Source organism: Rhizopus microsporus, assembly GCF_002708625.1.
Source record: "Rhizopus microsporus ATCC 52813 unplaced genomic scaffold scaffold_15, whole genome shotgun sequence".
Classification (NCBI taxonomy): domain Eukaryota; kingdom Fungi; phylum Mucoromycota; class Mucoromycetes; order Mucorales; family Rhizopodaceae; genus Rhizopus; species Rhizopus microsporus.
Window position 1 is genome coordinate 662,115 of NW_019671930.1, and position 23,924 is coordinate 686,038.

The following is a 23,924-nucleotide window of genomic DNA, read 5'->3' on the forward strand; positions in this document are numbered from 1 at the left end:
CCTTGGTTACCGCCCGCGTTTCTTAAAAAAAGTTTTGATCGGCCAATGAAATATCAAAACCCCAATGTGTACATTCTTCCTATGCGCGTGATGTTCTTGCCAAACAGTGCTTGGTAAGTGGTGTTACATGTCTTTGGATACTTATTATTCTCTCTTTTTTTCTCTACTTCTAATATCTCTTTTGATGAAAAAAGGCCCCGCAGTCAACTGATTTTCAACTAAAACATCTGTTTGGAAAGCAGCCAGGTGGCGTTTGACTCAGTTTCTATGACAACTAAGATTTTATTGCATGACCACGGTCTGTATCATTATGCCGAGTCAAGCGCATTGACTTGTGTTTCAGTGTTATGAAGACGTGTATGAATACATAGATGCACGTGTCGTGATTCAGCAAAAAGAAGAAGAACGCGATGGATCAGTGCGTTTGATATTTAAATGAAATGCTTAAAAGATAGAGCATCTGCTCTAAATGTATCTTACTGTAATATGATATTTATATATATCATCTACCTTGTTCGAATGGGGCAACCGCTGTATTAACACGTCGACTTTCTTTATCTTTTATTTCCTTTGATACTTTTGCTAGCAAGCTCCTATTGCTGGATTTACAGTTCAACAGACAAAATTATTCAATAAGAGTGCTCACACATACCCAATCTCATCTTGAATTATTTTTTTCTCATGTTTACTTTGGAAAAATAAAAGAAAAATAAGTTTATTTACAAGTGATAAATTGGTTTCTTGAATATGTAACTGTAATAAGTAATATTGTAATATAAAAGACTGTACAGCTTTATGTTTACATACTTACTAATATCCAAAAGTATGCTACTCTCTACTTGTTAGGCTTCAATTATGGAAATCTCCAGAATGACGTTAAAAGACCACCAATGGATGGCAGACACACCACTAAAGAGTAAATGCCGTTTTAGAGAGAAAATTAGCATGATAAACGAGAACAAGGACATCCCAGATCTGTGTCTTCTGCTTTACGAAGTTGGCTCACCCAAAACGAAAACAAATAAAAAACGAAAAGACGACATTCAAGAGCACAAAGGGAGGCATTCATATGAACAAATTCCTCGGGTATCTCAGTAAAGAACAAGAAAGCAGTTAAATCGAAAGACGCGTTATCTGCTCTGGCGATAAGCTAACTATAAAAGACGAAAAAGCTGACTGCTTCAGTATGCATTTTCTCTTTCCACTTACCTCCTTAACGCTTGAAGCCTTTTACTTCTGTTCCCTATCCCCAACAAACATCAATAATTTTTTGTTAGCATCATTTTCTAGACAATACACATCAGTAACCATACAACATAATTTAAAGAGATATTATCTGCAGTATGTGTGAGCTTCAATTGCTCTTTTCAGCAAAGCTTATGACAATAACAGTTTTTTTGTATTTCAATGTGACGCCGCTGATTGATACTTTTTTTTTTTTTTGCTATAGTAAAAGGCTCGCATTCTGTTGCGGTTGCCAAAGTTTGGTTGAAAGCTGGTTGTTAATTCAGCGATAGTACTGACACTGTTATCTGTGCTTGCTTTGCTCATAGCATCTTCTAACAATTGTATCTTCTTTCCTTCTGCTGTTTCTTTCTTCGTCCTTTCTAGATTATTTCACTGTTGATAATAACCGTGACTCAAATCAATATCATCAGCTGATGTCCTAATTATTGCGGGCAAGTTAAGAAAGGATTTTTCTTCATCATTCAAACCCATCTATGAAGCTCCATTTATTTCTGTGCTTTCTAAAGTTACGTAATGATTATAGAATTTTAAATGAAACTTTGCTCTTGGTAAGAGAATGGGGGACAGAGGTTGTCATTTTCACCAAACCATTGTCTGTGCCTGCAAAAAGGAAATCATTTGAGATCGACAGTTCATGTGTTTCAGCATTTATTACGCCTTTTTCGTCTTTCTTTATGGCTGTTTGAGTAATGAGAGAGGACTCTTTAGCTTTAGGTCAATGTGTAACGGCACGCTAATCATGTCTTTATAAAGCCACCATTTGGTTATTTCTTTTCAAGAACAAGAAGAGATAAAAAGAAATGCTGTTATTCCTTTATTTATTCTAGTTTTATGTTGTCAGTTTGATCAACAAGGAGCCAAGACTGTTCATGTGTAGTTATGGTACATTCGTATTTTATATCAGAAAGAGTGAACTGGACAGCCTTAGATTAGGCAGATATTTTGGTAATGTGAAGTTGTATAGTGATCCCACATGTAGTGCCCCAAGAAAGCGCCCGTGGCATTGGTCTATTTTCTGGTGTATATAGTGTTTACCAGCAGAATACTCTATGAACAAAATACAAATCATATGATTTGCAGTTAGTCTGCAGCAGGTCCATATTAAATATAGCATTAAAGAGTGTGCGTTCGTTTTGTCGTGCGATTTCAAGTGATGTAATCGGTTGTTGATCGTACCCGTAGACTACCAGTTTACTTTCCCTCTTGATATACTTCAGTGAATTCCTGAATCAGCAACTGATACAGTGTAGGCGCATCCAGATGCAGTACGTTTAGTGAGGAGAATGATGTGGAAGGATGTAATTCCATAGTAAACTCTGAATACCCCGCGTATTTTGAAACATTATTTGCCCATGTACAAAAGTATAGTTGATGAGCTATGGTGTTGTATTTCTCTTTAGCAGGAAAGAAATAATTTTACGGTGTTGGCAATTAAGGCACATACTAAAGTTTCTTTTTTCTATTGCATCACAAGATTGCGTTGTAATATCCTTTTCTGAATCAACGTAGGATTGTGAAAAAACTAAGTGCTTTACTACTGACTTTAATTGACCTATTCGTAGACTTGAAGCATCTTCACCTAAAGACTGTTTTCTTTGTTCGGTAAAAATTCTGCTTCTCGTTCATATTCTTCCTCGCCCGGCAAAGCTTCGGCCTCTTCCCAACTGTCCTCACTCGACTTGATTATTTTCTTTAAAAATGCAACAATTAATAAGGATAGGCAAGCTCCATATTTATTCTGTGGCACGGTTATCCTGCATTTTCTTAGCTTTTTCATTAAGATTACGAAAGCTATCACAAGTAAATTAAAGAATATTATTAAATGAAATCAGTTCGCTTACCTGCGTCTTTTGTCAAAAAGTTTTTTTCCCTTGTGGCAGCCAGACGTAGTCGTAGCAGGACTAACAAAGTCTTCTATAGTAAGCGAGCCATTCGTTCACTCGAGTACATCGTTGCAATATTAATAGGAAACGTTTTCGAAAGAGGTTCAATCAATGATTTCATCCCAGGTGGGCATTCTGTGAACATTATATCCAATGGCTCCACTTTACCAAGCCATATGCTTTCTTCGCTTGAAGAAATTCTTGATCCTTTACCAAAGAAATGGCTGTAAACAAATGACAAGTGATGATGTGAAATGAACTCGTACTCTCTACGTTCTTTAGCTGGCCTGATTTGCTGCACTGATAAATCCTTTTTTAATGTTGGCTTAGGGACGCCTAGGATAAGATTAATTTCTTCTCTCTGTGCTTCCTTGGGTATTATTTGATTAATGTTTAATTTATTTTCCCCACTAGAATAAAATAAGAACATTTTAGTACTGATCTGCCTTTGCTAAAACCCTAATAGTGTTACCTCTGTAAATAATCTTTCACTATGAGTTCTATGATGATAGAGATTCGTATCATAACCTACTGAAGACGTTCTATATGCGCCGCTCTCGTTCTATTTGTGTTGATCGGCTGATTTATCTTTTGCCTCAAGTTGTTGCAGTAGATTACTATAAAGAAGCCGTTAAATGCAGATTCGGATTTCAAGCTGTAAAATTGACTGTAGAAGAGCAAAATAAGAAGAACACTGCTGATACACTTGATTATGATATTGCTTGTGGTATGCTGGAGAAAATCGAAGATAATCTGATTCAGTGTATATCCTTTATACATGATATATTATACCATGACATTGAAGTTCGAAACGGTTATCTTTATAGCTGTCCTTGCCCTGACTCCTTCAAGCTTTGTAAATACATTTTCCTTGTCAATCGTATATTTCAAGTACTTTTTACAGAACGTTAAACACTACATGTAGCTCCTATTACAGATGGGAATGCCTCCTTGTTGAATACTATTGAATAATGCCAAACGCTGCCCTAGTTAATATTCGAAGCACTAGTAACATGGACGAGAGAATCCTGCGCTTTAGTGAATTCATCAACAAAGGAGAAAAGTATTTCCATGTAATAAACAAGCTATGGAAAGAAAAGCCTTCTCTGTTAGCCCAGCAAGGCAAGCTAAATGAAATGTCTTTATTGATAAACACTTTGAAAGAAGCGGCTACTGCAATTTATGATGTTGGAGAATCTTCTCATACAATTACACCAAGACAACGATGCTTTTTTCCTTTTTTTACAATTGATATAATAAACACTTTGAAAAAAGTCTATTGCACTTCATTCATTAACCTTTACTTCAAGAGTATTCACAAAAAGGTTAAGTATTTCTAAGTACTTTTCAGTATCCGATATGGCTGTTAAATCTTAGTAACTTTAAAGCTACCCTTTTGTCATCTGACAGAACTACAACCTTTTTTGTGTGCAGGGTTACAATCAGATTCAGGGAAAATATTGAATCTTGAAATTAAATGACATTTTATTAATAAGAAATGAATGTATAGACCACAATAAAAGCGACGAGGATGAGGAAAGGGAACAAGAGAGTACAAGATGGCGTTTCTTTTGTCATACAGGATTTTAACCTAAAATGGGACAATTCGGAGCTAGAAAGCGAGACGAAGCTCATTTTTCATTGGATAAACATATACATGAAAAAGGAGACATGACGTTTTTTAGAAATTCTGTGTGGGCTCTTTCTGATGTGTCCTCTTGACATAGACAACCCTATTTTTCAGCTTAAACGAAACCGTTGAATATAGAAGGCTTTAATGAGCTCTACGGGAAAAGTTGTGTCAAGCAGTAAAAATAGTTGTCCATAGCATTTTCAATAATTGACAATTTCAAAAGATTATGACCCTGTGCTCCTGCACTAATTGTGCCAGGTTGAAGAAAGTTGAAACCGCAAGTCCATAAATTACAGAGCAAAAAAGCGTATCTAAAAGTTTGCTTTCGTCGGCAAAAATGTGGTGAGACCTCTGTTAAGTGTCCTGAGTAACATTTGCAGTAAGTGCGCTATTGAACAGACCATCAACACACTTCGCTCTGATGATGCCTTCGCTCCAGCTAAAGATATAGACAATCTGAACCAAAGACGTTCTCCTCTCAACACTAATATTCTCTTCGAATATCGGTCAAAAGTCTCTCTCCTCAATAAATTACCTGTTTAACGATCGTGATCCATTCAAGCAGTGGCTTTCTGATATATCTGATGGCCTACAGGTTTGCCTCCATCGCCATGAACTTGACTGATCGTACCATGGAAAAGATCTGCCATAACCACCACTTTGTCCTGAACATAAACTCCCTCCATTGGTTACCCCGGTGTATTTTACACTGGTTCTCTAAATTCTTCCTTACCTTCGCCTTTTGTCATTGTTCCTGAGCACCTTTAGTTTATCCTTCCCTCTGTTGACCTTGGATTTGTCAAACTGATGTGATAAAAGACATCACATGTCCGTAATGGTCTTTTTGATTGTTTATCAAGAAATAGAATTCTTTGTGTTTTTCTTTTTGACAGACGCAGTTTAGACGGAGACTAAATATTTCTCCCTTTCCATCTAGTTTTCCTCACTGTCTTTTGCTGTAAAATTTTTTCTTTTTTCTTTTTCTTTCTGTTTTATTTTCGTTTTGTATTATTCTTTGTGATAACTTATTCTTGGACTGAGCACGTATTTCTAACCTATAAAACACAAATCATCACTCAGAAAGCACCATTATTGATAATTTGATTATGAGTCTTATTACACACTTTGTCAATCACCGCGCGTTAGTCACAGGTTCTCTAATTTTGTTAGGGGGCTTGTCTATTTATTATCTTAGTTCAAAAGGTAAGTTATAAAACGTGCTAACAAGGGCAAGAACATGCGTTGAACCTTTACATAGGCAAGGAGTTCAATGATAGAGATGTCTCAAGTGCGGATGAAAACCAGTCACAGCAAGGTAGGTTTTTCTCTTAGGGGTCATGTCGTCTGTGATACAGTACCCAAAACTCACCTGTTTTTTATGTACAGAAAAAACAGAAAAGTCAGAGAAAGCAAATGAAGAAAAACAAGAATCTGTTGTTGCCGATCGCTCTGTTGAACCAATTGAAGAAAAGACATCAAAGATCACCGCTGCCGATATCAAGAAAGAGTCCGTTACAATTGTTGAGAAAGGTACCGTCACCGAACCTGAACAGGTGTCTGTTATTAGTACAGAAGAAGCTGTGATTATCAAAGATGAGCCCACGACTACTACAACTATTGTTGAGACCACTGAAAAGCTTCAAATGGATGATTCTATTGTGACCCATGTTCAAGAGGAATTTGTTATTGTTGACAAGGAAACTATGACGGCTGTTGAGGATGGACCTGTGAAATCAACTGAGAAAGAATCAACTAAGGAAGAAGCAACTAGAATCAAAACTGAAGAAGAAGTGACATCCCTTTCAATTGCTGAAGTACCTACCGCTACCATTACTGAACCCGCCGCTGATACCCAATACGCCGCAAGCAGTGCTGATGAAAACGACATTGGTACACCTGAAAACGAACCTGTTGCCAGTATCCCTACCTTCCGTTCCTACGACGATATTCCCGAATTTATCCCACAACAAAAGCAGCAGCCAACCCGTAAACGCTCCAAGAAGAGCTTGACCCGTATCCAGTTAATTGAACAACAGCGTCAAAACCATACGCCTACAGTGAACGCTCGATGCAACCACTGGCCTCGATGCACCAATAAACACTGCAAATACTGGCACCCTTTCAAAATGTGCCGTGCAGGTGATTCATGCTATTATGGCAAAAAGTGTATGTTTGTTCATCCCTCTGATTATCTGGAACAACCAGAAAGAAAGAACTCTTATCATGCGCAACAACAACAACAACATCAACAGCGAGATCAACAAGAACAACAACAACAGCCACATCAGCAACAACAGCAGTTTTTCTAGGTAGTTAAATGCAACTACTTCTTTACCCTTTTCTCCCCCTTCATTTTCATTGTATATGAGTGCTTTGTGTTTTTTTTTTGTGTGTATCTCCTTTGCCCTTCTTTTTTACTTAGAGAAAACGAAGAAGACGGGCTATATATATAATACTATATTTATAAATAAATTCCTTTTTTTATACAAAGTATACGCCTTGGATTTACTATCAGTTGTATCCTGTTCATCTGTTGATATCCTATCAGTATTACTTTGTTTTTCTTTATTGATTGTTGCCTTGAATAGGCAATGGCTGCTTAATAGTAAATATAATTTCGTTGTTAAAAGAACAGATCAGGATAGAGTATGATGTAAGTGATAATGAATCTTTCTGTTATCTTATATAAAGAAAAATGAAAAATGAAGCTTAGTTTATTCAACTTGTCCTGACTAATTCCCGTGACTCCACTAATCCTGGTCTTTGCGGTATTATACTGAAAAGAAATATTGGTAACTGGATCTTGGAGAGGTTTGTTCTTTTGATAAAACCAAAGTGTGATTGTGTTTATCTCTTTTGCTATTCTCTTGGTGTATTTTTAATCCTTTGATCTGGGTTAAAGGATGTTTGACGATTGTGCTTCTTTGTTCTCTTTTAATAGACGTGTATATTGAATGCCAGGCAATTGTAACTTTATTATCTACATAATATGAACAATTTATCGAACAACAGCATCATATCTTTTAATAGCTGCTGAACCAAGCTTCAAAAATGTAAACATTCATAGTAATCTACTATCAATAGCGACAGTAATATATACAATAGACTCTCGATTATGGAATACCTATCGAAATCACAAATGACATTCCATAATCAAAGATATCCCGTAATAACGCTTATACATCGACAACCCAAGTGAATATCGCAGGAAATTTAAAGCGATGGCTGTGAAGTTCATCGAAGGTGATAATCCAAAATCGCGAATATTCCGTATTGCTATATTCCATGATCTGTACAAGATGTAACGTACGACCAATTTCTATTGAACTGTTTTACAACAATGGTCATTACTGTGGTGCATTGCACATCAGTATAACATAAAACAATTATTTGATCGCCATCATTCATTTTACATGTACTTATTACGTATGACTTTAATCTGTGAATATATGAAAACGATTTTTAGATTCATTATGATGAAGCTAATGCAAAAGCGATTCTTTTGCAATAATCACAAGTATACAAGAGCTGCAACATTTATATCATGTTATGTTTAATAAATTGTTGTTTTTACTGTGATCGATCATCATAGTTAGTATTATGCCTTTAGGGGTATGTGTAGTTGAAGCCATATAGAATCTTAGAATAACTCTAAATTCTTTTATTTCAAGCCCAAAAAGGGTTCACCAGCCCTCTGTTCGCAGATGTATAAAGAGATTGTATTGATTACATCAATCTGGGATATTCACAACGGAAAAGTAGAGCATGCTCTAGCATCTTTTATCTTTCCCTTATTTTTCTAAGCTATCATTTAAGCTATTCATCAGTTATTAAATTAAATAGCAAAATTGACTTTAATCAAAATCGCTTCATGGTTACATTTGTCATAGACCTGATGAGGGGAGGGGAATACAAAAAAAGTTTTTTTCATTGTTCATTTAGTATGTATCAAACAATCAATTATACCCCATCTCGCTAGGCTCTTTTTTTTTATGAAACCCCTGAAGGGCTTACCTAATGGTGCCAATTTTAGGCATAATCCCCCTGCACAGATATGCCATACTTCTCGGCAATAATTATTTTATCTAAAAATGATATATCAAAAAGAGAGAAGAGGGTAGTACTAAATGGGACTATAGTTTAACTTTTTCCGAGAGCAGGAAAGCGCCGGTTACCGTATACATAAAAATGCACACATGTATAGGGCAATAAAGGTAAATTCTCAAAAGCGATTTCTTTCAGAACTAGTCCTACATTTTTTCTTCTTTTTTTTTATTTATGGATCCCATAAAATATCCTGTATTTTATTCTATCAAGTCAGATAAAACCTATTTTGTAACGCAATATAAATTGTATACAATAAACCGGTATCTAAGGAAACATTAGGTCATAGGGTGCATTTTAGGTGTTACTACCTTTATCTTTTTATTCATTGGTGTCATGCTGACAATAAAACTATTCATGTTGCGTAACCAGGCAACGAGTGCTCCAAGTCCAAGGTGGTTACAATTGATCACAGAGACGTGTTCACGTGGAGATCTGGTTGACATGTGAAATCGCTTCCCCGCATTTTTTTTATTATTTAAAAGGCCCTTTTCCTTTCTTTCTCTCTCTCTCCTCTTTATTTCTTTGTCTTATTTATTTTATTGAATGTCAATGATTGTGAATAGAAGAGTCTATAAAAAATGGTTGCTAGCTAAATTCATGGGCTACTCTTCTATAGCCGCGTTACTTTTAAGCCTATTTATTTATATGTATTATAAAAAGCATCAAAAGAAGTCTGTATTATTAAAAAGATCAACATTGAGCTTAAATGATCTGCGTTATACCTATAAACAACAAGAATCAGTAAGTCATTCATTGATTGATGATATCAAGTTACTGATTTTTATATTATTAGCTTCTGACACCACCACCTTCTCCAACGGGTAGATTATCCCCCCGAAGCTGGAGTGCGAGATTGATCGATAATGTCATGTCTGCTACAGGCATGAAAAAGAAACTGACAATATCCATTAAAAATGTAAACTCTCCCTTTTTTTAATGACGATCGGCAAACTCATTTTTCTTTATTATTTTTAGACCATCTTATGGAATCCATCTAGAGATGTCAATATACCCAACCATGCGTTTCACGAAAATACCATATCACTTCTCACCAAGCTATCACAAAACTATGACATCTACGTCATTATTCACATGAATACAAAACAAGAACAAGATCAAATAGACAATCTACTTTATAATTCTAATCTATTTAAATGCGTCGATTCAAGAAAGGTTCTTTACTGCTCAACCGAGCAAGGTAAAATACATACAATTCGGCATATTGAACCTAGCATCCATATCGAAGGTGGATGGGAGCTAGAAGATGGCAATGACATCGTTAAACAACTAAGACATGATACCCAGGTCATATGGATCCTACCAAACCAAAAGAGACAATCGCTCTATTCTGATCAGTACAATGATATCGAAATAAGTGATCATGTTTTGAATACATCTGTTGCTAAATCAGTAGGCTTTTAATAAAGTAATCGAGTGTCATTCGAAGCTAAACATAATCCTATTTTAATATCCAATTCGGCCAATCTTGAAAGTGTCAAAATAGAAAAAAGTGAATTGGGGGGATAACGAAAACTCAAAATTATGGGGATAAGCGAGATTTTCTGCCCTTCTTTTTGATGCATTTGTGTTCAAATTAACAGTGCGCAACAGGAGTAACATTAATCTTTGTTTTCCCTTTGGGGCATTCATGAGCGCTTAGATTACTCAGATTTATGCCTAGAGCTTTGAATATTCCATTTCAGCATTTTTATGCTGTGGCTAAAATCTGGTGTCATCCATGGCAATACACAATTTTCTATAACCTATTTTACAAATTTATTTAAGGAAGATGCTGAGCATACTCAGGCAAAGCCTTGGGTCATCATAGTAATCCCTTTCTACAACTCATGGGGTAATTGCGATGACTCCACTTTCGTCAGGATATATATGCACCTTCTTCAATTTTTTTTTTCTCAATGCACCATGCAACCCTTGAAACTGCTTTTGTTTAAAAAAGGTGTAACTATTGAAATGGGTGATATATTCAAGAAAAAAGGGAAGGGTTTGTCAGCATGTTCTATTCTTGTATGTTTCATTGTTTATGTTATCCCCAAATGCAGAGATTCTCTTCAAGGTAAAGCATAGTACCAAGAGAGTATTATTATTATTATTTTTTCTAAAAGATTACTTGAAAACTATCCTTTGAATGTATTCAGAAGGCTTGCCCCACTCTTAGGGTCTGTATTAATCAATATTCTCTCCATCTGACTGTATACCCTTATCGATTCTGTACGTCAGCAGATCTTAGACATTTTCATGTGAAGTTAATCATTAACTGTGACAAATAAGAGCGAGCCTTCGAAACAGTATCCACAAAACATCGTCTTCAAAATTTCCTTTGATCTGTTGGTAATAACTATTAATATTACAAATTAGAAAGCTTTATATAATGTTCTCTTTTACCAACACCATTTACGTAAACCTCTACTGTAAAGTAGTAAATAGAAAAGTGGGGATAAAGGGGCGTGTTTCCTTAAAATTAATTATTGATACACGTAGACTATGTTAAAAAAGAAGAAGGATTCCTGCTTGTCGAGACAGCAGAAAGCAAAGATACAAGACATGACTTGATAAAGTACACAATGAAACCTAAGTTATGCAAAATATCACTTAGCGTAAGATCACCAATATCTTTAAGGTTTTTTGGTGTGTGTAGAAAAAGAAAAAGAAATACTAAATATGCGTGAACAGTTAAGGTTCATGTGAAATGAGACATAACTCGAAGGATTATACCTCCACAGTTTTGTACAAATATTTTCTTCAGCCAAACAGAGTCTAAAGTAAACAGTTCACCATAGTACGACAGAAATAATGACATACAAAAGCATAAATAGTATGTAGACAGCCATGCTTAATATATATACAATTTACAGCAAGACCCATCAAAAGAATTATGATAAATAAAAGGTTTTATTTTGTTTACATTTTAATACAAATATGAACGATCTAAAAGCTGTACACATACATTCTCTTTTTTACAAGTTAAACGAATGGTTTTTTAGTAGAATATCGGCAATTTGAAGGGATATGGTCTGGATCGATAGCAGCTTGAGATGTATTGTCACTGCCACTTCATTGCTTAAAGAAGTGTCAGCTTCTTCTATAACTGTCTTCCCGTCTGTCCTGAAGATCACATAATGCCGCAGTCCAGATTCTTCTGTTTCAACTTTTAAAAGGATATATGGTGCTGGGGTACTGAGTCGACCAAAATCAAGGACAACCATCCTATCGCTGTCTTCCCGGTGTTTCAATCGGAGAGTAGCAAAGAAAACGAGTGAATTCAATGCCGTCTTGGGCATCTTTAGGTCAAAGTTAACCTTAGAGTCACCTTCGAATACTGTTCGTATAGTGAGATCCTTAAGTGCGGGCATGCACCGTGAGTAAATAGGAAAGACTTCCTTATTGATTTGTCGTACATGAAGTTCAAGTGTTTCCAGCATCGGTTGCTGTAAGTTTCTCGTTTTTTGTACTGGTGGGCGAAGAAAATTGGCATTATATTGGAATGATCGTAACTTCTTGCAGTGTAGCAAGATATTCTCAAGGTTTCGGTCTTGGATTTCAGCCTGATCGTAGTCGGTTGGTGAATGGAACGTCATTTCGGTCACAATGTCCATGCAGAGCTGCCATAGTCGCATGAGCTCACGTGGCTGAACTTCGTCTTCAAAACTGATGCATGCACTGTCGTTGGTGAATTCCAATGAAGGATGTAGCGTCACATCGTCGTCTCTAAATCCATGGCGGTCCCAATCATTCTCTGAAAAGTAAATTTCAAGTGCCTTTGAGTGCTTCAAAAAAGGAGGTACGAGGTCAATGGGACCATAAAAGCTGATATTGAACTTGGGTATCTGTATCGCATAATTCACAAGTACTTCAATGTTTTTAGAAAGATATGTGTCGTGCTTTGCCTGTATTGAGCCTGTCAGTGGAAGATGCACGGCTAAGTCAAGACGTTTCAAACGTGGAAATTTAAGCATGATATAATCGATTGAGTATTTGTCATAGTTGAAGATAAAGCAGAGATCCTTCATTGTTTCGCAAGGCTTCAAAGTAGCCAAGTCATACTGTGGCATCCACTCATAGTCTTCTTCGTCTACTTCTTCCATTTCATCAATCATCACCAACAGGTGAGTCAGTCTAGGACAATTGTCGATCAACTCATCATAATCTACTGGCCGTGCAGTATAGATCGCCGATTCGATTTGGACGTCTTGCATGTTGGGAAAGTACTTGAGCTGTCTGATAATGTTTCGTCCACGGTCATTTTTGGGATCATCATCCGGTAAGAATATCTCTTTGAGTGTCTGTTGGTGCTGTAAGGCGCATATGTTGTATTCTACAAAGTCATCCATTGAAGGGTATGGGATCTTTTCCAGGTTCTTCCAGTACCGTGCACATACTTGTGCAAAATCTAGCCAAAACCATCGTGGAGGCTTGTTTGTGTTGAAACGCTTCACATTAGGCGTCACCTTGGCAAGTTCAGGTAGAAATTCGATCGCTTCATCGTCTCCAAGAAGACGAAAGAATGAAAGGTCATAGCATAAATGACCTAGTTTGCTGATCTTGGTGCATTCGATAAACTTTTGTGCTCGTTCGAGATCGGTCAAGTAAATAGTACGGTACAGGTGATCGATAGAAAGTGATTTCCACTTTTTACATACAAGTAAGCACTGAAATAAGTCGCTGTGGTACCGGTCCTCAAGTATATCATAATTGTCGTGAAGATATTTGAAAATATGGTGAAGAATCTCGGTGGGTAACCGACTGTAATCGTGCATAGACATTACGAAATATTCAACTAAAGAAAAGAAAAAGAAAAAAAAAAGATACTCTTGTGAAGGGTTATTTCCTTTTTTTTTTTGTCTTGGTTAAAATTAAGTTTCCATGACACCTGCCATAGTTACATAACACCTGAGTTATTGGTATCTTTATTTAGAGTTCTTAAACCAAAATTAAGCCTATGGTTACGCGTCCTGTGTGTTTTTGAATTTATTTGATATCCTTTTTTTTAATAAAGCAAGGGAACAATGTATAAACTAGATAGTAACTCAACCGCTATCCTCTCTTTTGTGTTTCTAAAACCCTGCCCATGACAGTGAGAACACAGCTACTTTATCCTCTGTTTCATTTTTGAAACCAGCCAAAACGAACTTCTTTTTCACATTGGTTGCCAGTCTTCCCATCTGTACAACATCTTTTGTCGTTATATTCTGATCAAAGTGCATGACAGAGACAATAAATTGGCTATGACAACACGTTGGATCTTGTGGATACAACAGATAATCACCACCAAACTTATAACCGCTTGTCACATAATAATCCAAAGACCAAAAATAGCGAAATAGACTGTTATTGATGCTAGGGAGTGGGGATAAAGCATTTGTCACTTTTGCTACTTCTATTTTAAAATGTAAGCTCTTTTGATGCATAAGCAAGGTAACTTTGATTTTACTTAGATCTATTACCATTTTGACTTCTTCTAGAGACAAAGATAGCGGAAGACCATAAAAGGTGTTTTGTTGAGGGAATCCTGGTAATGTGCCGCATAGAGCACCGACAATTCTAAACTCTTTTCTTAATCTTTCGACATCTACAGAAACTATAATCAATATTCAAGAAGCACTAAGAATTGTATAAATTTACCTTTTACATTAAATACTAAATATCTGTTTCCATATTGCTTAATTTCAACAAGGCTCATAAGTCAATCGATCTCACTCTTTCAAGCAAAGAGTGGAAGAAAGGTTGCCTTGACTGAGCTTAAAAAGACGGCGGCGCTTTTCACTGGCCCCCTTCCCTTTTCTCATCTTACCCTCCCGGGACTTTCTTTTCTTTTTTTTTTGCAAATTGACAGCCATGCTCAGACACTTTGTAAAGTCCAACGCTCGTTCCTTTTCAACAACACCCGCTGCCTTTGCAGGTCGTCAAGGAGTCCGTAGAAGACCAGCCAAGAAGTTCGATGTTGAAGAAATGCCAAAGTTTGAATTTGATGATCAAACGACCATTGGACACAATCTCTTTGACAATATTAGAGAAGTTCGTCAATACTTGAGGAAGACAGAATTTGAATTACCAAAATTGAGTGGTATTGTATGATATATAAACGCTATAACAGCCAATTAACCTTTTTTATAAAGTGTTTGCAAAACCTTTTGAACCACCTACTTCTAATCAAATCTTGAAATTTAAGACGCACACTTATCTCGGAGAAGGACACCCTGTTGAACGTAAAGTAGTATTGAGTGTGAAAGTAGCTGATTTAAAATTAAATGATACGGAAAGACACAAGTTTTTATTATTGAGTGGACCGAGATATCATGTTGATACAGACGAATTAATCATGTCAAGCGAGAGATTCCCAAAGCGTCAACAAAACAAAAAGTTCTTGCTTGATACTTTGCATAAACTAATCAATGAAGCAAAGGTAAAGAAAGAAAGAGGAAGGAGTGTACGATGTTAACATCTCTTTCTAATATATAGGATATGAAGGATACATTTGCTGATGTGCCTCTCAATTTACCAAAGCCCAAGACAAGATTAGAATTCCCTAAAGAGTGGCTTAAGCCTAAGAAAGAAGAAAGCAGCTCAATTGAATGATTTGTTAATAAATACAACTGTAGACATACGTTTTAATTATTTTAATGATCGTCTTCGCTTAGACCAGGGCAATTTTCATCAAGGTCCTCTTTATCCGTATATCTTGCTTTACACCAAAAGCAATAAAAATACTTTTCTCTTACATAACTTGTAAGTCGTTCAACCTTTTCCTCTAGCTATAGGATATTGTATTAGTATCTATTACATGCTGGTATTATCTATATCGTACCGGAAGTGACTTTAGCTCTTCAACTTGTTCTGGTGGATATTCTAGTTTATCTTCTTTCTGCTTTTCCCCGTCTTCTTTTTCTTTTTCTTCTTCTTCTTCATTATCTTCCGTATCCTCTTTTTCAGGTTTAAGCACCCATAAAATGTTGGACTACAGAAAAAACTAAGTAGACTATACACATAACAAGGGCCTCTTTTCATTTACCTCAACACCTGCTTCTTCGTCAAAATTTTGACAAATAGACGCAGCTGCCACAACATATCTCTGATACTGATTTTCCTTTGCTCTCTGAGCCATTGCTGCTCTAAATTCATCAGGATCCATGTGCAATTTTTTCTTTTCAAACTCTTCTTCTTCTTCTCTCTCTCTCTTTTTGCTCATACCGAGCCCTTCTCGACTGTTTCTCATATCGACCTTGATAGGTTCAACAATACCTTCAGTTCCCTTTTTTCCTAAAGCTGTTCCCTGTCTATATTTTAATAAGTATACACATGCAGATTGTTGCTTTATTACTTGAATCCCATCTTCATGAGCATCTGCATGCCTTTATTACTTGTGTCTACTGCTGTTTTTAATCCTTTTTCTCGCTCTTCCTTTTCAAGAACATGACGAGGTTTGATCAAGCCTTTTTCGCGTTGCTCACGAAGTTGCCTTTTCCTTCTCTCTGAATAAGTCTCTTGCTTAGTTTGGTTTTCAAAGCTAGCAGCTTCTTCCAAAAATTTAGACGACATATAATCTTCTTCGTCGCTCATTTTGACAAGTGATGTTGAAAAAGAAAATAAATTAAATAAAATAAAATGGACTTGTATTTTACATTCGGTGCATAACTCCTAACTTTTAAAAAAAAACCAAGCTGTATAGTCTTTTTGGTTAAAAATTCGTTTGAAGAGTCCATTTATCAACTATAGACGACCTCGACCACGTCGTGTGTCTTATCATCAATAAAGAGAGAAAGAGAAAGAGAAAATAAAGACAGTTTGTATTACATTTTTGTTACTTTATTATGTTTTCTTGTCATAGGAGCATCTGTATGGATTGATGCTATGACAACCGAAAGATAAAAGAGAGAGAGATAAAAGAGAGGCAATTAGCAACCAAGGCTAGTAATAGGTGAAAGTGCCGACTTGAGACTTCCATCCGAGTTCATAATACCCCAGTGTTGCTCAACGCCTGTCTTGTAAGGCTCATCAAGCGCAGAGAACCAGATCATGTCAATGTTCTTTTGACGTGTCTGGCAGAGCACGTTGGAGAGATACAGTCTCTGATTCTCGGCAGAGGGGACTGAGGCACCAAAGTTGTCACCAGCGGTTGGCCAACCTGTTTCCGAGATACGCACGGGCTTGCCTTGAGCTATACTGACCACAGACTGATAGTGTTGCATCAGAGTGTTTGCTCCCTGGTCAGCCGTGACACCCTCCCAGTAAGGGAATGCGTTCATCATCAAAAAGTCCAGCTGTTCGACAACGACAGGAGGGAACTTGTAATAGACATCTGCGTTGGTCACACTGACTCCCTTGGGCTTGACCAGGGCCTTGACCTTTTGTATGTATTGAGCCAGTGTGTTGGCGTCGGTGTCGTTGCGGTAGAGCACCTCAGAGCCAACAATGACTGCATCCACACGACTGAGGCTTTCACCAGAGTTGATGATGTTTGTCAAGGCTTGCATCTCGCTTGCAAATGTATCAGGACGATCGATCCACATACCGAGATAGATGTTCATGCCTAAGGCATTAGCTGCTTGTAGAGCTAATTGTCCTTGATTACAGGGGGACAACGAAAACACACGCACTCGGTTTGTGTATTGCTTGATCTTGGTAAAGTCAGCCTTGAGCTGGTCTAGACTAGGACAAGCGTTGGTATTTATACCATAGTTGAGGCCATAGAAGACGTCAGCGGCAGAGACGGCCAAAGAGAAAAGACCGAATAGGGCAGCTGTAGAGAACAATTTCATCCTTGTGTGTGTGTGGAAATAGGTTCCAATGAAGGAAAGAAAGAAGAATGATCCAAGAGAGAAAAATAGAAGAAAAAAAAAATAGAGAAGGGATTCAATTAAAGCGACGCTGATGGGTTAGCGTGGAAGCGGAGGGGGAGACAGGAAACAAGCCAGTAAGAAAGAGATGAGGAAGGGAAAAGAGCGCAGACATCTGAAACCTATACCGCTGAAGAAAAATAATCGATAAACCATAATTAACTTTGGGCGATCACTATTACTCAGGTTTCGAATAACAGAAAAAAAAAAAAAATCTCGACCTGATTCGCTTATCCTCTGCCTCTGCCTCTCTCTGCCTCTCTATCTTTCTGCCCTTACCCTCTTACCCTTTTTTATTTAATCACCAATAACTCTTGATTTAGCATTACGTCAGACTATAGAAGAAGAAGAAATGAAAAGCAAACCATCTAAAAAAGCATTCACCTTCTTTAGGGGAGAGGGGAGGGGCTCATTTTAGGGACCCGTGGCTTTCATTTCGCTTATGCTTGCCCAGGATCAGGAGTTTTATTACTTTATTACTTTTTTGTTTAGTAATTCTTGGCAGTAGGCGGAAAGTTTATATTGATGTGCCGTGCAAGCAAATGTTTCATCTGGCATTGGTTCTCTGTTTGGGCATGACGATATGCATTTCGTAAGATATGAGATATAAGTCATGTTTGGCTTCCCTACTGTCACAATAAAGGATTTATCGTCATCGTAGTACTACATGTAATAGTCCAGCGTTTGCTAACTTTTTTTATTGTTATTTTCTGCTCGAAGATTAATATTATCATGACAAGATAGGGTTTATGCCCAACCGCCATATGTTTGTAGGAAAAATGAACTAGGGTTTTGCCTTTGGTGTGTGTGATGCTCTCCTCGTTTTTGCTCTTGGAATGAAGCATAAGTTAATGACATCTACTGATTTTTTACGCTTATTTGCACACGGTACTTTTTCATTCTTCCACTCTTAAAAAGCGCAACAATCGCAATGTTCAAAAGCTGAATTACAGTGGATGCTCGATTACGGAATATTTTCAATTTCAAAATGCCATTCGTGCTCCTGACGGGAATCCAGTAGTCGAGAGCCTACAGTATGAATATTTGGCTTGAAATCTAATATGTTTACTTCATCAATGTAATAAACAGCATAGTCAAGTGTTCTTAGGCTGCGTTTTGCTCGCAAGAACAGAAAAAAAGAGCTCAATCACTCATGTACAGCGGTTCCACTGCCAATTTGTAGACTTTATAAAATAGAAATGCAATGATTGCTCCAAGTTCTTCTGTATGTCGTGAAAGAGATCGACCTATCTTGAAAGCACTTTGATCATGACAGGCACTAATTTGAAGATTAAGTATATTTCCGTGAAACAGTGAAGTAGATAACGAAGCAATTAGCAGAAGATCATAGGAGACTGTTAATATATCAATAATACTCCATGAATTGAGCGTGTAGACTAGCTCTTTGTATCAGTTGCTTGATCGTGTGGTTTATATACTAGAAAGAACTAACACAAAAATATAACAAAATAGACGACGTTCTTCTATAGTCTGACGTAATGCTAAATCAAGAGTTATTGGTGATTAAATAAAAAAGGGTAAGAGGGTAAGGGCAGAAAGATAGAGAGGCAGAGAGAGGCAGAGGCAGAGGATAAGCGAATCAGGTCGAGATTTTTTTTTTTTTTTCTGTTATTCGAAACCTGAGTAATAGTGATCGCCCAAAGTTAATTATGGTTTATCGATTATTTTTCTTCAGCGGTATAGGTTTCAGATGTCTGCGCTCTTTTCCCTTCCTCATCTCTTTCTTACTGGCTTGTTTCCTGTCTCCCCCTCCGCTTCCACGCTAACCCATCAGCGTCGCTTTAATTGAATCCCTTCTCTATTTTTTTTTTCTTCTATTTTTCTCTCTTGGATCATTCTTCTTTCTTTCCTTCATTGGAACCTATTTCCACACACACACAAGGATGAAATTGTTCTCTACAGCTGCCCTATTCGGTCTTTTCTCTTTGGCCGTCTCTGCCGCTGACGTCTTCTATGGCCTCAACTATGGTATAAATACCAACGCTTGTCCTAGTCTAGACCAGCTCAAGGCTGACTTTACCAAGATCAAGCAATACACAAACCGAGTGCGTGTGTTTTCGTTGTCCCCCTGTAATCAAGGACAATTAGCTCTACAAGCAGCTAATGCCTTAGGCATGAACATCTATCTCGGTATGTGGATCGATCGTCCTGATACATTTGCAAGCGAGATGCAAGCCTTGACAAACATCATCAACTCTGGTGAAAGCCTCAGTCGTGTGGATGCAGTCATTGTTGGCTCTGAGGTGCTCTACCGCAACGACACCGACGCCAACACACTGGCTCAATACATACAAAAGGTCAAGGCCCTGGTCAAGCCCAAGGGAGTCAGTGTGACCAACGCAGATGTCTATTACAAGTTCCCTCCTGTCGTTGTCGAACAGCTGGACTTTTTGATGATGAACGCATTCCCTTACTGGGAGGGTGTCACGGCTGACCAGGGAGCAAACACTCTGATGCAACACTATCAGTCTGTGGTCAGTATAGCTCAAGGCAAGCCCGTGCGTATCTCGGAAACAGGTTGGCCAACCGCTGGTGACAACTTTGGTGCCTCAGTCCCCTCTGCCGAGAATCAGAGACTGTATCTCTCCAACGTGCTCTGCCAGACACGTCAAAAGAACATTGACATGATCTGGTTCTCTGCGCTTGATGAGCCTTACAAGACAGGCGTTGAGCAACACTGGGGTATTATGAACTCGGATGGAAGTCTCAAGTCGGCACTTTCACCTATTACTAGCCTTGGTTGCTAATTGCCTCTCTTTTATCTCTCTCTCTTTTATCTTTCGGTTGTCATAGCATCAATCCATACAGATGCTCCTATGACAAGAAAACATAATAAAGTAACAAAAATGTAATACAAACTGTCTTTATTTTCTCTTTCTCTTTCTCTCTTTATTGATGATAAGACACACGACGTGGTCGAGGTCGTCTATAGTTGATAAATGACTCTTCGGCAATGACATGGCTGTCTTGCTCAAATGGATTTTCTATTCGCTCTTGCACTCTAAATGGCCTGTACGTTGGTGGCAAAGTATGACTTCTTGTCATTCTTGTTGTTGTCACTGATGTGGTAACAGCAGGAAGGGGGACGGTGATACTAAATGAATCATCGATACTTTCTCTTTCACTCTTAATGGATGGTAAAGAAAGTCGACGTTCCGAGCTGACCTGCTTTTTTGGCAGAGGAAGCGTATGGCGTCTCGTAGGAGCATCGTTTGTTGAAAGATCGATTAGAGATTCATACATATGTGCAAGGCTACTGGCATCATCATCATCTTCTTCTTCTTCTTCGTCTAATACATTCACGGCACTTGGGTTCGGCGTAAATGAAGTATACATTTCAATATATTCTGATGTAATGTTACGGTTCATCTTTGAAACAGGCGGAGGCTGTGGCGCGAGCAATAACGGAGTGTTTTCTATAGACATTTGCCTTGTTAAGTCCTCATGACTATCTTCCTGGTAATCTTCAGACTCTGCAATCTCTTGTTCGGTCACAGATTCAAATTTGATATTTATGCCTTCATCAATGACGACTACATCATGTTGATGATGGTTAAATCCTTTGCGGCTGTCTAAATCCATATTATGCACCATTCGTTTCGAGTACTGATGCGTCATTTCGATGGTGTCATGTCGCAAGTGCTCGCTTCCTTGCCGTATTGAATGGTACACCTTGGGTAACAGATGCTTCACGTCGTCGTGTACAGTAGGCGCAGACAGTTTTTGATGGTAAGCTGGGTCTTGGAATTGACTCTTGAGCGTCTTGGCAGGTTCGGTCTTTGACTTTTCCGTACTGGGTGCGTGTTGTGGCAAAGGAAGCTTGGAATGTGTGCCAAAGATGTAAGAGCCATGAATGTGCATGCGACGATAGTAAAAGTACTGGTAGATCAAGGTGAAAACAGGGAGTGGAATCAAAAGATAAGCTTGCAAGTTACCGCCCTTAAAGACAAGGATGAGAATCATGATCAATTGAAAGAAGATGGTTGAGGTCATGATTGTCTGAAAGAGGACAGGCCAGATTTTTCCACCACTTTCCATTCTTGTTTCGTAAACATAGACCAACAGGTACTTGTAGACCATACTGGCTACGCAAAAATACAGACAGGCAAAAGGCAAAATGAATGGCGACATGGCTGAATAGATGAGAGATATGGTGAAGAAAAAGAGCAAGAGATTGTAGTTCTTGGGATAGTCAAACTCGGGTGGACGTGCCAGTTCACGAAGTTCGGCTGGACTGGGTCGCGTAAAGAACTTGCGAAGGGTAATCGTGATTAGAGGCAAAATCATGGCAAGTTCCATCGTAAGACCGAGTGAATGGAGACAGACATAGTTGATCCAGAATGTAGATACCTGTGAAATGTTTTTGGCTAGTTGCATAATATAATCAACTAGGCTCACTTCTTCAGTTACTCCAGACTGAACCAATCCCTTCAGTTGACCATAGATGCCAATGAACATGGATGTCAAAGTGAATACTAGCAGGTTGTTGATTATAAAAAAGATATAAAGCTTAACCAGTACTTTTCTATCCAAGGCCGTCTTTGTCCAATATCCTTGTTGTTGTGAAAGAAATCTGAAAAAGATAGGGAGCAAATAAAAGAAGATGGCCATGACAACAGGTGTAAAGTATGACTGGATGAGGCCCATGATTATTTGATGATTCTCTATAAAATTGGCCGAGTTTGGTATGAGACGGATTAAGTTGATGACGTTCGAAGTAGCTGAAAGTGCTGACATGGGAATCATCCACGCAAACACAAAAACCCAGTAGAAAATATGCCCTGTCATTCTCTTTGCTTTCCTTGCCTTATCATCCAAGGGTAAGTTGGGCCATAATAAATCTTGAGGTGTAGGTGAGAGTCGAACATGAAAGGATTTTTGATGTTCTAAGGAACGTTCTGCCTGGTGAGCCCATTCGATTCGATCGAACGATATCCACCCATAGGGTGCGGCTTTGGCTTTTTCCTTTTTCCCATGTCGAAGCTCGCTAATTTCTTTTTCCAGATCTGCTACTTCTTTGGTGTAGTGTTCAATCGCATCCACTTTCTTTCCTCCGAGACAAAGAAAACCGCCGATACGTACGAGAGGTCTCTTTTTGGTGTCTGTGTTTTTACCGTCTATAATAACTATTTAGTCAAATCATCCGTAGAGATAGACATATATATTGCTCACACCACTCAAGTAAGAAGCCAAAGTAGATTCTAATCGATGGACTGCCTCCTTGTGTTTTTCAAATAAATCTGATAGCTTCGAGCTATGATAGCCAATCATGGATTCCTTGATAGGATATTGTATCATTTGAGTCGACTCGACCCAAGTTTTCAATTTTACATCTGATCTCATCTCTTTTGGTACAGGGCTAACCATGAGCGACTTCATTGTCACTTCGTTTTCAGGCAACCGAAACCAATATTGTCGCATATCGATGTAATCACAGGATGCTCTGTACATGAAATAGGCAATCAAGATCGAAAATAAATAGGTTGCAACAAACGGAGACCAGTACCAGACTGTGTTAACATCCGCTCGTGTCTTGCCATTGACATAATTGATACCTGCTAGTGATAAAATTTCAATACTTCCACTTGCTGGTGGCCAGTCACTACACATATAAAACGATTAATGACCAAGATGTATAGTTTTGTTTGTGATACCTGCCCTGTGTATTTTGTAGCCACAATGTAGACTGGAATCAAGGCACCAACACCAATGACCGTCATCCAAAAGAGCAATTTACGCAGCAGTCGGATAAATCGGATATACATGAGTGCGTCACAACCCACTTGATCGAGTAATTCCTCATCGGTTACTTTGAGTAATGGTTTTATCCATGAAAAATAACCTTGTGATCCGATCAAAGGGGGCTGCTTTCTATAACAAACAATTAATTATTAAAATTTAATTAACTAAAATTATAACTTGCCCTTTCTTTGAGAATTTTGATCTTGGAGCATAGACAAGTGTATTTCTCTAATACTTGTTAAGCTTTATATATATAAATGTATAGTCTCTCTTACAGGTCGAAGAATACTGAATCCAATCATGGTAACAATTGCAGTACCCAAATTGATGCCTAATTGAATGCCCATCGATTTGACGGTGAATGTTGCATCTTGCTTCCTTTGTTCGTCATAAGAGAAATAGATACTCATGAGAAAAAAAGAAGGATGAAAAAAAGAA

General features: G+C 37.9%; 10 protein-coding genes across 10 annotated transcripts; 4 read left to right on the plus strand and 6 right to left on the minus strand.

Moving 5' to 3' along the window:
- Window positions 1-3,162: 3,162 nt before the first annotated feature.
- RHIMIDRAFT_299574 (uncharacterized protein) lies at window positions 3,163-3,647 on the minus strand (the record flags this gene model as incomplete). The annotated part of the gene is made up of 1 exon (XM_023614328.1): window positions 3,163-3,647. Exon 1 carries the CDS (start codon window positions 3,559-3,561, stop codon window positions 3,163-3,165), a length of 399 nt encoding a protein of 132 aa, XP_023463822.1. The 5' UTR covers window positions 3,562-3,647.
- A 2,101-nt stretch (window positions 3,648-5,748) lies between these two features.
- Window positions 5,749-7,255, plus strand: RHIMIDRAFT_261675 (uncharacterized protein). The gene is made up of 3 exons (XM_023611550.1): window positions 5,749-5,967; window positions 6,023-6,079; window positions 6,151-7,255. The coding sequence occupies exons 1-3, from the start codon at window positions 5,871-5,873 to the stop codon at window positions 7,071-7,073; spliced, it is 1,077 nt and encodes a 358-aa protein (XP_023463823.1). The 5' UTR covers window positions 5,749-5,870; the 3' UTR covers window positions 7,074-7,255.
- A 2,261-nt stretch (window positions 7,256-9,516) lies between these two features.
- RHIMIDRAFT_240224 (uncharacterized protein) lies at window positions 9,517-10,293 on the plus strand (the record flags this gene model as incomplete). Its single annotated transcript, XM_023609333.1, has 3 exons — window positions 9,517-9,612; window positions 9,665-9,787; window positions 9,847-10,293. 3 exons carry the CDS (start codon window positions 9,517-9,519, stop codon window positions 10,291-10,293), a joined length of 666 nt encoding a protein of 221 aa, XP_023463824.1.
- A 1,450-nt stretch (window positions 10,294-11,743) lies between these two features.
- RHIMIDRAFT_261677 (uncharacterized protein) lies at window positions 11,744-13,660 on the minus strand. The gene has a single exon (XM_023611551.1). It carries the CDS (start codon window positions 13,650-13,652, stop codon window positions 11,847-11,849), a length of 1,806 nt encoding a protein of 601 aa, XP_023463825.1. The 5' UTR covers window positions 13,653-13,660; the 3' UTR covers window positions 11,744-11,846.
- Window positions 13,661-13,943: 283 nt separating this feature from the next.
- On the minus strand, window positions 13,944-14,569 carry RHIMIDRAFT_240226 (tRNA-intron endonuclease catalytic domain-like protein; the record flags this gene model as incomplete). The annotated part of the gene is made up of 3 exons (XM_023609334.1): window positions 13,944-14,266; window positions 14,321-14,458; window positions 14,512-14,569. 3 exons carry the CDS (start codon window positions 14,567-14,569, stop codon window positions 13,944-13,946), a joined length of 519 nt encoding a protein of 172 aa, XP_023463826.1.
- On the plus strand, window positions 14,244-15,795 carry RHIMIDRAFT_261680 (uncharacterized protein). Its single transcript, XM_023611552.1, has 6 exons — window positions 14,244-14,266; window positions 14,334-14,458; window positions 14,512-14,952; window positions 15,005-15,290; window positions 15,347-15,641; window positions 15,695-15,795. Exons 3-5 carry the CDS (start codon window positions 14,725-14,727, stop codon window positions 15,463-15,465), a joined length of 633 nt encoding a protein of 210 aa, XP_023463827.1. The 5' UTR covers window positions 14,244-14,266; window positions 14,334-14,458; window positions 14,512-14,724; the 3' UTR covers window positions 15,466-15,641; window positions 15,695-15,795.
- RHIMIDRAFT_261682 (G-patch-domain-containing protein) lies at window positions 15,772-16,452 on the minus strand. The gene is made up of 2 exons (XM_023611553.1): window positions 16,208-16,452; window positions 15,772-16,163 (listed from the first exon to the last, which is right to left on the minus strand). Exons 1-2 carry the CDS (start codon window positions 16,444-16,446, stop codon window positions 15,866-15,868), a joined length of 537 nt encoding a protein of 178 aa, XP_023463828.1. The 5' UTR covers window positions 16,447-16,452; the 3' UTR covers window positions 15,772-15,865.
- A 185-nt stretch (window positions 16,453-16,637) lies between these two features.
- Window positions 16,638-17,690, minus strand: RHIMIDRAFT_261684 (glycoside hydrolase). The gene has a single exon (XM_023611554.1). The coding sequence runs from the start codon at window positions 17,643-17,645 to the stop codon at window positions 16,782-16,784; it is 864 nt and encodes a 287-aa protein (XP_023463829.1). The 5' UTR covers window positions 17,646-17,690; the 3' UTR covers window positions 16,638-16,781.
- Window positions 17,691-19,582: 1,892 nt separating this feature from the next.
- RHIMIDRAFT_261685 (glycoside hydrolase) lies at window positions 19,583-20,635 on the plus strand. The gene has a single exon (XM_023611555.1). It carries the CDS (start codon window positions 19,628-19,630, stop codon window positions 20,489-20,491), a length of 864 nt encoding a protein of 287 aa, XP_023463830.1. The 5' UTR covers window positions 19,583-19,627; the 3' UTR covers window positions 20,492-20,635.
- Window positions 20,636-21,413: 778 nt separating this feature from the next.
- Window positions 21,414-23,896, minus strand: RHIMIDRAFT_206171 (DUF221-domain-containing protein; the record flags this gene model as incomplete). The annotated part of the gene is made up of 5 exons (XM_023606879.1): window positions 21,414-22,861; window positions 22,922-23,276; window positions 23,372-23,611; window positions 23,664-23,714; window positions 23,762-23,896. Coding segments are annotated over 5 exons (2,229 nt in total), but the record flags the coding sequence as incomplete, so codon positions are not given.
- Between the last annotated feature and the right edge of the window lie 28 nt (window positions 23,897-23,924).